General features: G+C 38.5%; 1 protein-coding gene across 5 annotated transcripts in view; it reads left to right on the forward strand.

Annotated features, from left to right (window-relative positions):
* The window catches only part of akap1a (A kinase (PRKA) anchor protein 1a), a 9379-nt gene extending 772 nt beyond the window's left edge, over positions 1-8607 (forward strand). For 2 of the 5 annotated variants that reach the window (XM_083567735.1, XM_083567736.1), the window contains exons 2-11: positions 37-1096; positions 1260-1366; positions 1457-1583; positions 1701-1825; positions 2791-2968; positions 3963-4113; positions 4228-4295; positions 4420-4493; positions 4714-4773; positions 5621-6042. In XM_083567735.1, the coding sequence (XP_083423861.1) occupies positions 73-1096; positions 1260-1366; positions 1457-1583; positions 1701-1825; positions 2791-2968; positions 3963-4113; positions 4228-4295; positions 4420-4493; positions 4714-4773; positions 5621-5683 (1977 nt within the window). In that variant the 5' untranslated portion in view covers positions 37-72 and the 3' untranslated portion in view covers positions 5684-6042. Of the gene's footprint in view, positions 1-36; positions 1097-1259; positions 1367-1456; positions 1584-1700; positions 1826-2790; positions 2969-3962; positions 4114-4227; positions 4296-4419; positions 4494-4713; positions 4774-5584; positions 6043-7989; positions 8054-8359 lie in introns of those variants that run through there. The other 3 variants (XR_014537715.1, XM_083567738.1, XM_083567737.1) reach the window with 3 other exon arrangements.
* Positions 8608-12839: the final 4232 nt, after the last annotated feature.

A 12839-nucleotide genomic window follows, 5' to 3' on the forward strand; every position in this document is an offset into this window, starting at 1 on the left:
TCACCTGACTAGTTCTGTTCTGATCTTCTTGTGTAGTTCTGACAGATAATCCTGGTGCCAGTGGTTTCGAGAATGCTGCAGTCTCCTCTTAGGCCTCTTGTGTCTCTATCAGCACTTGCTCTGCTCGGCTGGTGTTGGTACACCTTTAGGAAGAAGAGGAACCTATGTAAGACAGCTGAGGAAGAACTGTTTGTTTCCTCTGCTGCTAGAAAGCAAAGTATGGTGGAGAATACCTCTGTACATGGAGCTGCTATGAAAGGCAGTGCACTGGCAGCACAGGATGTGAATATTCAGACACAGCATAAACCAGATTCTGATCAGAATCTTGACCATCACTGCTCTCAGCTTAGCAGTACCATGGATGACTTCTCCATCCTGCCTGGGACCTCACAAGTTGCTATTCTTACCTCCACTCCTATTAAACAACTTGTAAAAGGAATTCGCCCAGAACCAGAAGGGGAGGTTTCCAGAGCTCAAGCGTCTCTGCTTTTGGCTGAGAAGCCAGAAACGGAGGCAGATGAAGGTCACTCGGATTATAAAGCGATCGAGACAGAGTCTTTTGCGGAGCAGCCCACAGGAATTGTGTGCCCCAACGAACAAGGAGTCACAAACGTCTCTGAAAAGCGCAGCGAAAGAAGCCCAAGTTTAAGTGAAGCCGACGTCCCGGTCGTCGAGGTCAGCAACGGCGCTACAGAAGAGATCACGGCAATTGGCGGTGGCATTTTAAAAAGAAAAGGTCATGCAGAACGAAGGGTGACGCCACAAAGCCAAGAGCGGCCAAAGCTTCAAAAAGAAATCGACGAGAGTAACAGTTCAGTGGACACTAAGAAAGATCTTTGTGCACTTACTAAGACAGTAGAGGAAAATGTTCCTTTAGAACACAGTCTGAGTGACCCTCCTCTGACATCGCCAGCAGGGGAGGATTCGGGTTGTAGCACGTGCCATTCAGAGGATGGAGGAGATGCAGAGAAAACTTTGAGTAAGACTCCAGCTATGGAGAAGACGTCCACTAGTGGATCAGTAGCTTCCGAAAGTTGCCATGACCTAGCCCGAAAAAATGAAGAAAACCCGAGACCAAAGGCAGACACCTCTAAAGGTCAGTCCAGTAATGTACAACTGATACAGCCTTTTTTTTTTGTTGTTGTTGCCTTTTTTGAACAAATTATTTATTCTCTCTAGTGTAAAATAGATTTTTCTTTTGGGTGGTAGTTGGGGGTCAGAGGCCTGAGATGGTTGGTTTTATCAGATGCTCTTTACAGGTTCTAATGGAGGACAGCGTGTGAATGGAGAGAGCAGGTTCACAAGTAATCGAGGCTGTCAAGCTAAGAATTCGCCTCACACTATGTGGAATATCCAGGTGCCAGCGGTAAGCATCTACTGAGCTGCACTCGGGTTTATCTTCATCACTTAAGTGATGGGATTTTTTCCGTGTTATATATATGTTTTTTTGTGGCAGCATCTCGTTGGGCGAATAATCGGCAAGAAAGGGAAGTACGTTTGCTCTCTCAAGCAAAGTTCTGGCGCGAAGATCTACGTGTTTACTCTTCCTTACACGTACGAGTTTCAGATCTGTCGTATAGAGGGTGAGTTTGCGTCCCCCAGGTTGCTTCAGTGGTGACCAATCTTTTCTCAAGCGTAATGGCGCTCTGTGTCCACTAGGAGGCAGTACTGAATTTCTAATTCTAGGCTCTTCCCCTCAGGGTCTGAGGTGCAGGTGGAAAAAGCTCTGGCGCTAATCAGGAAAAAGTTCAAAGATTTGGATCTGAGCAACCGGCTGAGCAGTTTACAACCTGCTGCAGTCCATTCTTTACCCGTCACGTCCTGGGTAAGTAAGTGGCTGCTATTCATACGTCTGTCAATAATGTGTGCATATGAAGATGAAGGAGAGATGAAAGGCTTTGATTGTTTATGGGATGGTGACACAAGGTTACTTTTTTTATATGCAATGTCCTCCTAAACCTCAGGTTGATTTTTGCCAGTTCTATATACAGGGTTTTCGCAGGGTCTTAAAAAAAAAAAAAAAAAAAAAGATAAAAATTGAAAAATCTAAAATTCTGGTCTGAAACTCGCTGTTCTAGGTCTTAAATAATTTAAAACGGGTTTTAATTCTCCAAAGTCTATGCACCTCGACCTCTAATGCTTATTAAAATGCTACAATATTTTTGTTTGTTGCAACAAATGAGACCAACATGCAACAGCCAATCATCTTTCAGTTATTGGAGTGAATCTATTGGATTGTACCAAAGACATAAACAGGTTTTATTTTTCAGCTTTGGTGCAAGTGTTAATTTAGCGATACTTGGCTTGAAGAAATTTTTTTTTATTTAGGGTTCATTCCCAGTTGCTAAAACAAAGATCTTAAAAAGTCTCAAGTTTGACTTTTGTAGAACCCTGTGTATAAGAATCTGTATTATAATATTTTGCTAATATATATTATATTTTTTATCCCCCCCCCCCTTTTTTTTAAGCCCCTAAATAAATCTGAAAACAGTCAGCATGCCATTAACGGGTTGAGGTCGAAGTTTCGTTTTGGACATACGAGTTGTTCCCCTCGAATTTTGGCAAATTGTCTTAATGTAGTTTGCAGTGTGCAGGGGGGCATTGGCATGCTGAAAGGGAAAAATTAGTGCACATACTATTGCCTGTATCCCCCCTGTTTGTTTTTTTATGGTGACTCACTTGGAACATGGATCACTCCTGGTTTTGATTATAGCTTTCACCTCAAATTCTGAAGAAATCCATTTTGTGAATAATTTTGCAATATTTTGCTTCGTATGTGCTTTCATCTAGCTGCTGCTCCCTCAGGATGGATCTGTGGAGGTCATCGTACCACGGGTGGAGGCAGCAAACTACCTTTTTGTTCAGCAGCACACACACCCCACCTATTACAGCCTGCACACTCTCACAGAGCAGATGTTCTTCTGCTACAGTCATTCAGGATGCCCCAGCCTGCCCACTCCGGTGGAAGGTAACCCACTCTGGCACGCTTTTTGTCCACCCTTTCTGTTGGGGTTTTCACCTTTCACCCTTTTTTTTTTTTTTTTTTTTTAAATAAACACAGTATATGCAAATATGTAATTCATTTTTTTTTTTTTGCTTTAAAGTACAAGTTCAAGTCAAGGTTATTTCTATAGCGCGTTTTTTACAACGGACATTCTCAAAGCAGCTTTACAGGATGTAAGAGTGAAGGTGAACGATGTGTGTTTATCCCTGATGAACAGCTATTGCGACTGTGGCAAAGAAAAACTCCCTTAGATGTTATGAGGAAGAAACCTTGAGAGGAACCAGACTCAAAAGGGGAACCCATCCTCATTTGGGTGACATCAAGAGTGTGATTTTAGTCTTTAAAACAATACAAAACACCAGAGAGTGAGAACTAACATAAGCACTGGAGTGTAAGATTCTGATGTCCTTTCTAGTCTTATACAGTCATTTAAGGTGGTGGAACCAGGAGCTACTGAGCAACTCATAAAATAGCTCAACATTTGTTATCTTCAAAGATTCAACACCAGCTTCTTCATGCCAGAACCTTTAAACACTCAAGGAGGTCCAATGTCCAAACTCTACATGAAGTCGGATCCAAATGAACTTCAAGTCCCAAAAAAAGTTGGGACACTCAAATTGAAATAAAAACAGAACACAATGACACTGTTACTAAAAAGACACAGCTGGAGGAACATTTTGGGGTAAAAAAAAAAGTTTGATGGGCAGATTAGTAACATGACTGGGTATAGAATACGTACCTCTGAGAGGAAGAGACTTTCAAAAGATGGGCGGAGTTTTTGCAATTGGACAAAAACGATATGTAGGAATAACGTACCTAAACATGAAATTGCAAAGATGATACATATCATCAAAAGATTGAGAGAACCTGGAGAAATGTTGTAAATAAAATCATTGCATCCTGTTTACATTTCACACGTCTTAACTTTTATGGAATTGAAAGTTTGTTTTTATCACAGCAGGAGTTTTATGTGCGGCCCCGTCTCCTGATGGCGCCTGGTGGAGAGCTCAGGTTATTCAGCATTATAAAGACTTCAACACTGTACAGATCAGATACGTGGACTACGGAGGCTACGTGACTGTTAACCTCACTTCGGTCAAGCAGATCAGGTGATTACTTTTTTCTGTTTTTTTTTTTTCTTTTTCTTCCCTCCTCTGTTCAGGCTTGTTTTTACAGCCCGTGATCGAATTTCAAACACCTAAAATGTTGCTTATTTTCCGCAGATCCGATTTTGTTTCTCTGCCTTTCCAAGCATCCGAAGTTTTGCTAGACAACATCGTGCCTTTGCCAGGTATGTAAGAAGTGTAAACCAAATTTTCCTCACGTTCTCATTTATTCCTTCTCACATTCTTAAGTAGAAAAAGTTGCCAGCAAATCCACAAACCCTCAGAATTCCCTTCCCTTTGATTTCTCAGGACAGGGGAAGTTTTCCGCTGAAGCCAAAGAAGCTCTTGAGGAAGTAGCACGAGGGATTCCTTTAATCATGAAGGTGAGGAATCGATATCCTAAACATTCCTCCTTTTTGTTTTTGATCTTTTTAAACGGATAAAGCACCGGTAAGTGTGTTCACTTACTCCTCCTTGTGATCAATAGCGGAGGTTCTCAGTATTCTGCAGGGCGATTTTAGATTTTTGTAACGTCTCTGTTTTGTAGGCGCTACACACGTGCTCCCTAATTACTTTTTATAGAATGTGTGTTTCTGTTCTTAGGTAACTGGAAACCAGAACGGACTGCCCTTAGTGCACTTGTGGCGACATAACGAAGAAGAGGTTTGTATCGATTAATTTTTTTGTAGAAATTAATGGATATTGGTGGTGTTTAAAACTGAGATCAAATTGAGTAGCCTAATTGTTATTAACCAGACACGAGGCACTTGGTGTCTGGTGTTATCCCGAGCGTATTGTCCACACTGATGTTTTCATTTGAAAAGGCATATTTTTTACTCTGATTTGGCCTTCCGTCCACACTAAGACTGCGTTTTCAGTCATCGAAAACGTAGCTTTTTGAAAGGTCTCTCCAAAGTGGATACATCTGACAACGGCGGGTTTTTTTTTTTGCATCACGGTGTGGACTGTGATAACGAAAAGTAAATACTCCAGACGGAAATGACGCACGTCGAAGCGTCTTACGGTTTTACGCTCGTGCGTAGTACAGGAACAGACGCGTTTCCAGACGTCTCGGTGAGGACGAGCACTTTTTGGGAATCGTTTAAAAAATTCTAGTGTGGACACGGAGCGTTTTATGCCGAATCTGGATTAGTGTAGACGTAGCCTACGCTACGTCTATAAGCACGGTGTCACACTGATACCAGTATTAGTATTGAAGCCTCCCCACAAACTGAATGAATAATCTTGGATTATATATTTGGAGGTTTTTTATTTATTTATAAAAAAAATTAAAAATTTACTCGACAATGTATCTTAACAAATATCTAAATCCACGCCCACCTTTTTTTAATCAAAATTGCAGTAATATCAAATGTCAAGGCAGTTTTCTAATAAAACTGCATAATCTTCTGTTCTCTATTATGTTTTCTTCTATACATGATTATATATCGCACTGCATCCTTACTCAGTAAAGATGAAGACGGCGTGTCTCTCCTATGTGCTGTTGTAGATGATTTCGGTGAATGGAGTGTTGGTGGAGCGTGGGCTTTGCTCGTGGTTGGACAGCCACTGATCGTGAAGCCACAGCACTGGTCTGTTTCACCTCTCCTCCCTTTAGTCTTCACTCTTCGCTCACCTGGGCTTTGGTGTGCACACATGCATTTTCATCAGTGCTCTTTGTATTGTGCAAGCATTCATGCACTTTACCTTTTTGTTACATATGAAATGAATGTGACCTTCCCCGAGGGAGGAAACAAGAAATAAAATGTAAAAAAAAAAAAAAAAAAAAGATGGAAACAATCTTAAGGTTTGATTGTAGCACATTATGGTACATGTATTTATATTTCTGTAAATGTAAAATTTTAATTTATGAAGTTTTGTGGTGCTTTTTGTATAACTGAGGTACATCTGAAAGTAAATATACTAATTATATCTAATTCCTTATTGACACTGCATCTAATTCCCCCCCCCCCCCCCTATTTTTTTTTTTTTTTTTGTTTGTTGTTTTGTTTTAAACTTGCACATCTTTTCCCATTTTTATATATGGGAGATCTTAAGTAGGATGTGAATGTAATATGAACTTTTTGCCTTCACACTACTGATTTAAAGCACAGATTAAAGAAAGTTATCTTGCTAAACTTTTCTTGTGGAGTAACTTTTTACTCCATCAAGGTTTTTTTTTTTTTAAATCACATCAGTTTTAAAAAGGTTTTTGGCTACAGCTTAAACAATGAATGATGTAGTTATTGGTTTTGGTTTAAGCCCACGCACACAGACTACATTTTTAGTCCTAATCATTCACGAACATGTCTGTTGTGTGAAGTATTTCGAAATCTGTGCGCAGAACATGAAGGTTCTGAAATGTCTGCAAATGACAAGTTAATGAAGGAACAACAAATTTGATCAGACATTTAAAAGGCCGTTTCCACGCGGAGCACGATCACTGTTAGTGATGCTTTATGAGCTATTGGAAGAAAATTCTGAAGTGATTCAGGATACCGGCAACGTGAAAATGCGGTCTGAGGCCCAGAAGCGAACAGCCGTTGGTGTACTGGTGCACAAATACCCACCAATAGCCGCTTTCTGTACTGTACCTGCCGCACACTGCGCGAGCGTAGAACAGTGAACGTTTGTTCAGTTCAGATTCTCACGTGTTCGATGAGAAACGAAACACACTAACTTATGACTTTTTAAGAACAATTCGCATGCACTTTTGAAAAGCCAGAAATAAACATCATTTCTGTAGGCTATTGGATTTTTTATTTTTTTTTTACCTTAAAATTGCATTAACTTAGTTTTATTTGAATATTTTGGAATAATTTATTTATATAGTCTTCTTTGGTTGTATTTAGTTCCACTGGTAAACCGTTTTATTTACACTAAATTTAAAAACGAAAACAAATGCTGATTAACATCTATGTGTTGCGATTGTGGGGTTTGGATTGTGGAAGTATGCAGTTGTTGCCTTTAATTTAACATGGTTATAGTTCATCTTGTCATTTAGGGCCAGTTTCCACCCAATCAAAAGACAAAAGTTAAATGGTATTGTCAGTATCATCTATGCTTGTATTGAATGTAGCCTTCTTACTGTGCAGTTACTGCTGTTCATTTCAGATGGTTACAGTTATTGTTTTTAATAACCAAAACCCAGTCTGACTCGGGCATGAAGATCGTTATTGGTGCATCATTACTTTCCTAAACAGATGATGATCCTGTGCATGTTTGCACATTTTTGCCTGGATTGTATTGAAGATACTGCAGTCTAGTTGTCCATGTTATTGTCATTAAAATCTTGCACACGCTCAAAAAGGATGTAGGTTTTGTCCAAAATGTATTTGTTTTGCAAATAAGACACTTCAACACAAAAAATTTGTATAAAGGCCTTATACAGTGAATGTCCCACTTGATCTATTGTCTGCTCCCATTAGGGGTCACCACAGCGGATTATCCGTCATCATACATCATACTTCCCTGTCCTCTACATCTGCCTCTTTCAAACCAAACAACCTGCATGTCTTTCTTCACCACATCCATAAACCTCTTTGGCAGACAGGAGTCTCAGTCCACATGTTAATCCAAATGTTTCTGATGCTCTTGTCGTTTCACCGTCAGAGAACAGCATTTACGCACTTTAAGGACAAACTTTTAAAATGCTTGAATAACCTAATAAAAATGTGGGAAATTTAGCCAACAGATCAGTTGTGTTATTTCCCCACTGAGGTTTGTGTAAACAGAGATCAGTCGAGTGAAGGCACATCGTTTTAACCTCCGGTCATGAGGCTGATGTGGTTGATGCTTCGAACTAATTTCCCATGATAAATATATAGTTCTTTATGAGAATTGTTATTATTAACTTTTACAAACGTGTTCCTGTTTCAGTAGTAAATTTGACTGCAAATGTCGAAGTTAGTCTATTATCTCATCTGAGCACAATATAAATCAGGTTAGATAAATAGATGCCATCTGAAATGTTGATGCCTCATATTTTTTTAATGATGTAAATAAAATTATTTTTTATAATTCTGCCAGCATGTTTATTAGGTTGTGAATAAACCCTGAGATAGAAATGTATAATGTATGACTATTACATATAAAATACAACTAAAATTTATAAAAAAAAAGTGCTTGTTTTTAGACCATCTGTGTACTTATAATTAAATTTAGTTGATCCTCAATGCTTCACTTTGATAAAAAAGTATGAAAGTTTCGATCTTTGTCAGTTTTGACAGTGCTTTTTTTATCTGTACAGATCAGCAAGGAGTGTGTACTGTAATCCTTAATCTCTGGAAAGGACACCATGCTGATGATGTTTATATCTGGTAGATTTGACTGAACAGCTCATCTTGTAAAGATGAATAGCGGCTTATGAAGGACATTTTGATTCCTCACTTATTCAGTGTACAACTACACCCTTTCAGAAGCTTTTTATATCGTAGGCAGCTGTTAGCCATGTTGGCCAAATCAGGAACTGAGACTAATTACAAAAACACATCATTTCACACTAAATATAAGCTAAATCGCTTCAATTGTACTTTCACATTATAAAACTGATTTCTTTAAATAAAATGATTTGTATAAGTATTATTGAGGTCAAAGTACATTTTCATGGCAGGTCAACTTTTTTTTTCCTGAGTTATGGACTCAAGCCACAACTTTGAATGAATTAAAACTCTGCAGCATTTTTCCTGAGAGGTACTTTGGCTTTCACATCATGATCTTACTCTCTTTTCAATGCTTTTAGAACCTGCCACTTGAGGAACTGCAGTCATTACCGACTGGACAAGTCATTTTCTTGTCGAGCGCGACTGTGACATTTTGTTTGTGTTGATTTGGTACTTTCTGGTCAGTTGGTGTGTTTATTTTTTTTCCCCCTTTCCCTTTTTGTCGAGGCAGCCAATTTTCTTTGTCTTAGCTCCATTTTCTCTGTTCATTGCTTTTTGATCAGCTACTCAGCTCTGTAAAAACCAGAGAGTTAGATGTGAGGTGAGTATATTTCATCTTTGGCACACAGAGCAAAGCGTAGATTTTCTCATTTTACTCTGTTTACTGTTTGCATGTCCAAATTGCATGCAGGTCAGTGCTGAGACTTCGCTCTCTAGAGAAACAGGATGCTTGAAAAGCATCCTGTTTCTCTAGAGAGCGAAGTCTCAGCACAAGAAGTGAAAGTAGGAAATTCAGTCTTGTTTTTCTTCCTTCACTTCTTGTTCATCTCCATTACCCTCTTTTTATCACCACAATCAACCTGCTTGATTTTTAACAGTGTTTTTCCAAGTTTGAGAGAGCCAGGGATTTGTTCCAACAATTGTCCTTAAGGGCAGGTTTGGCAGGAAAACACTTGCTTTCTTGAACAGAAATCCACTTTTTTTTTTTCTTTTTTTTTTTGGTGCATGTTTTTCAATCCCAAGTAAATATTTGATTCCGAATGTTGTTCAGGAGCATGTATTTTGCTAAGTAATTAATTACAAAACAGGAAATTAGGCTTGTTATTTTTATTTTTTCTCTCATATGGCTAATAAAAGTGAGATTTACACTTTGAAATCATAGCCTGCAGGGTTTAAAGCATCTTTATACAGACTAACAGTTTTTCTTACTTGTATGTTTGTTTAAATAGATGTGCACTACTATATGATTTTTGAAGAAGGTGAAATTACAAAAAAAAAAAATTATAATTTTTTTTACTTCGTTTGAATTTCAGAGAAAGCCATAGTCATTTCACCAGAGGTTTATAAAGCAAAACGGTTCGTATTCACTGGATTCCCTGTCAACCAGCACTACACTTCTACATAAAATCTTTACAGCACTTGGATATTATCCAGATCTTATCATTTAACAAGCACAGACATTTGAGCTCATGTATGCAGAAGACGGCTAATAGCTGTTATCCCTTACATTTCTCTATAGCTTTAATGTTGGGGCATTAAAGTGTGCTGTAAGCTGAAAAATATGTGGTCTGCTATTTTTTTTTTTATGATTGCTTGAATTAATTATTTCTGATATAAATCCAAATGTTGACTGTTTACAGATTAACTTCAGGCTTTTAAAAATAAGTTTTTTTTAAACCCGTCCTACTCTTACGTCCTACTTTTTAGTCACGCCCTGTTCAAATTCTGGCTGAGAGTCGCATCTTTTTCGTTTTGTGGTTATGTCCTCCTCCTCCTCCTCCTCGTACCTTTTGGTTTTGTCTGTTCTGTGGCAGAGGTTGATTTATGGGCTCTGTACAGCACAGCAAAGTGGAGTCATCACGCTCCCTAAGCACTGCACTCTCTCCATCATGTTGATCGGCCACACTGTCTTGGTGTACTCGGCTTGTCGGATCGGTGTGTGACCCAGTTTCTCACTGTTGTTGGTCGTTTCAATTTCCAAACCCACTGAGTTGCTGGTATTTCAAAGTACACAGATGGAAGAAAAGCGAGCTAGGCGTTCTAAAAGCAGTGGGGTTTGGAATGAACACCTTTCTAGACTGGATGAATTTTTTATGTACTCTAGTCTTAGAATATCTTCATTACTATAATAGTTAAGAAATTCTTTTATATCACATTACATAGGTAAATTATTGCCAGGATAAAAAGTAAATAAATGCATAGAAATGTTTAAAGCTTTCATGCCTTGTTATGGGCAAATCATTTTGTTAGTGTCAACCAGGCTATTATTTGAGTTAGGATTAGTATTGTATTTTTTTTTTTTATGTAATTCCAAGGTCAATTGAATAATGTCTTTCATCCTGTAGATGGAGCTGCAGGCTTAAATGTAAAATTAGTGGCTCTTCAAGCCCTGAAATCTTAAAGTCAATAAACCACTTAAACAATGTAAACTGTTACTGCTTGCAGATAAATAGAGGACTTGTGTAATTGTTCGAAGCTCCAGCTCTTCAGATACACTCCATATATGTTGAAAGAGGTTGAGGATTGACCTTTGCCTTTTGGACATTCTCCAAGGCAATAAGCTCCAAGAATAATCCCTAAACAAAACCTCGAGGCCAATAAACAAGCTCGGATGTGAGTCGCTTTGCCGATTGGGGCGGACAGCCATACCTTGCTCTTCATCCTGAATTGTCATGAGTATACAGGATCCTTTTACCCGCTCTGTGATCCCTCACTTCAGACATGTATCTTGTGCGCCTCTTCTGCCTATTTCACCGACCTTCACTGTCTTCTTTTGTCTGGCCTGCATAAGAGTGATGATGCCTCTCATTGTGCTGGCAATATGACAAACAAGGAACAAGATTACCTGTGGCATCGAGGTGGTCAGGATGGATGGCCCGGTGGATCAGATGCAGTGCATCTCTTCAGCAATGCGTTGTGAGAGCACAGCAAGGGCATGTTTTGTAAGCTGACTGATCTCAACATGTGTACAGTTCATGCAACAGGAAATCTCTCTTTCACTCACTCACTCTCTCTCTCTTGTTCTCAATAATGGATGGTGATGGGTGTACCGCTATCAGCAAATGGTTGAAGCTAATAAGAACTTTTAAAAGCTCCAACTCGTACCCTTTGTGGCTTTATTGTGGTTGTGGTGGGGAAAAATAGTACCGAATCCTGAATAATGGCAGCCCTGCATCAACACTGAAATATATTATGGATAATTACCAGAAGGCACTGTGGAGCAGAGCAGTTCCTGTGCATTATACACATTTATTATGGAATAATGCAGAATGTTGCTGTACATACAACCGCGGTTCTTAAAAAAGTGTGAACGGCTTGTAAAATAAAATAAATATTAATAAATTAAACAATGGAATGAATTGCAAATTTTTTAAAAGCATATTTTATACATCATAAAATGTTTAAACAAGATATGTACAATTTTAATGAAGAATTGTGGTAATTTTGCATTTGATGGCTACATCCGATTTTATTGATAATATTTTTATTATTATAGATTGTTGTCATTGTTATTGATGGTATTATGTGGAGGGGTTGCAGGAATTGTTTATATAATGGACAACAAATTTACAAGCACAACTCCATACCAAAACAAATAAAATATGCATCTGAAAAACTATTGTGTTAAGTTTCAAGTAACTAAGTAGAGTTATTTTTTTTACACTGTATGACCAAATATATGTGGACAACTGACCAGTCCATCCATATGCATTTGTTAAATATCCCATTCTAGATCTATTCCCTTTGCTATTATAAAAAAGTTTCAATCATCTCAGAAGGCTTTCGATTCGATTTTAAATTGTGGCTGTAAGGATTTGTGCTCATTTAGTCCTCAAGAGAAGTAATGAAATGAGGCGCTGAGGTTAAATGAGGATGTCTGCATTGTAGTTGGTGCTTCAGTTCATTCCTAATGTGTGAGGCCAGGGCTCTGTGCAGGACATTTGAGATCTTGTTTCTTTTTGCACATTTTCTGTCATTTTTTTTCTCATTACAAAATAAAAATCTAACTGAACAAATTCACTATAATTCAGTGTCACATGCCTCCCATGAGTACTGTATATTGGTTTGATTAGCAGGAGAAAGGAAGTTCTCCATAATGGTTTTCTGCCTGCGGTTTTTGTTTCTTGAATAATTCACTGCTAGTAGCAAACTTATTTATTCCCCAGGTCAGCATCCCACACCTAATCTATAGAAAGGGCATTGAGAGTAAGCTTACAAAGCCAAGGGGTTAAATGAAAGGAGCTTTGTGGCGTTTGCCCTCAAGGGAAGCCACTGCATTTTCCCATACCTGATTTTTTTCCCCCTTTCTCTTTCTTTCTCTCTGCTGTTGCGCTAACAAAAGAGATA

Source organism: Silurus aristotelis, assembly GCF_946808225.1.
Source record: "Silurus aristotelis genome assembly, chromosome: 18".
Lineage (NCBI taxonomy): Eukaryota > Metazoa > Chordata > Actinopteri > Siluriformes > Siluridae > Silurus > Silurus aristotelis.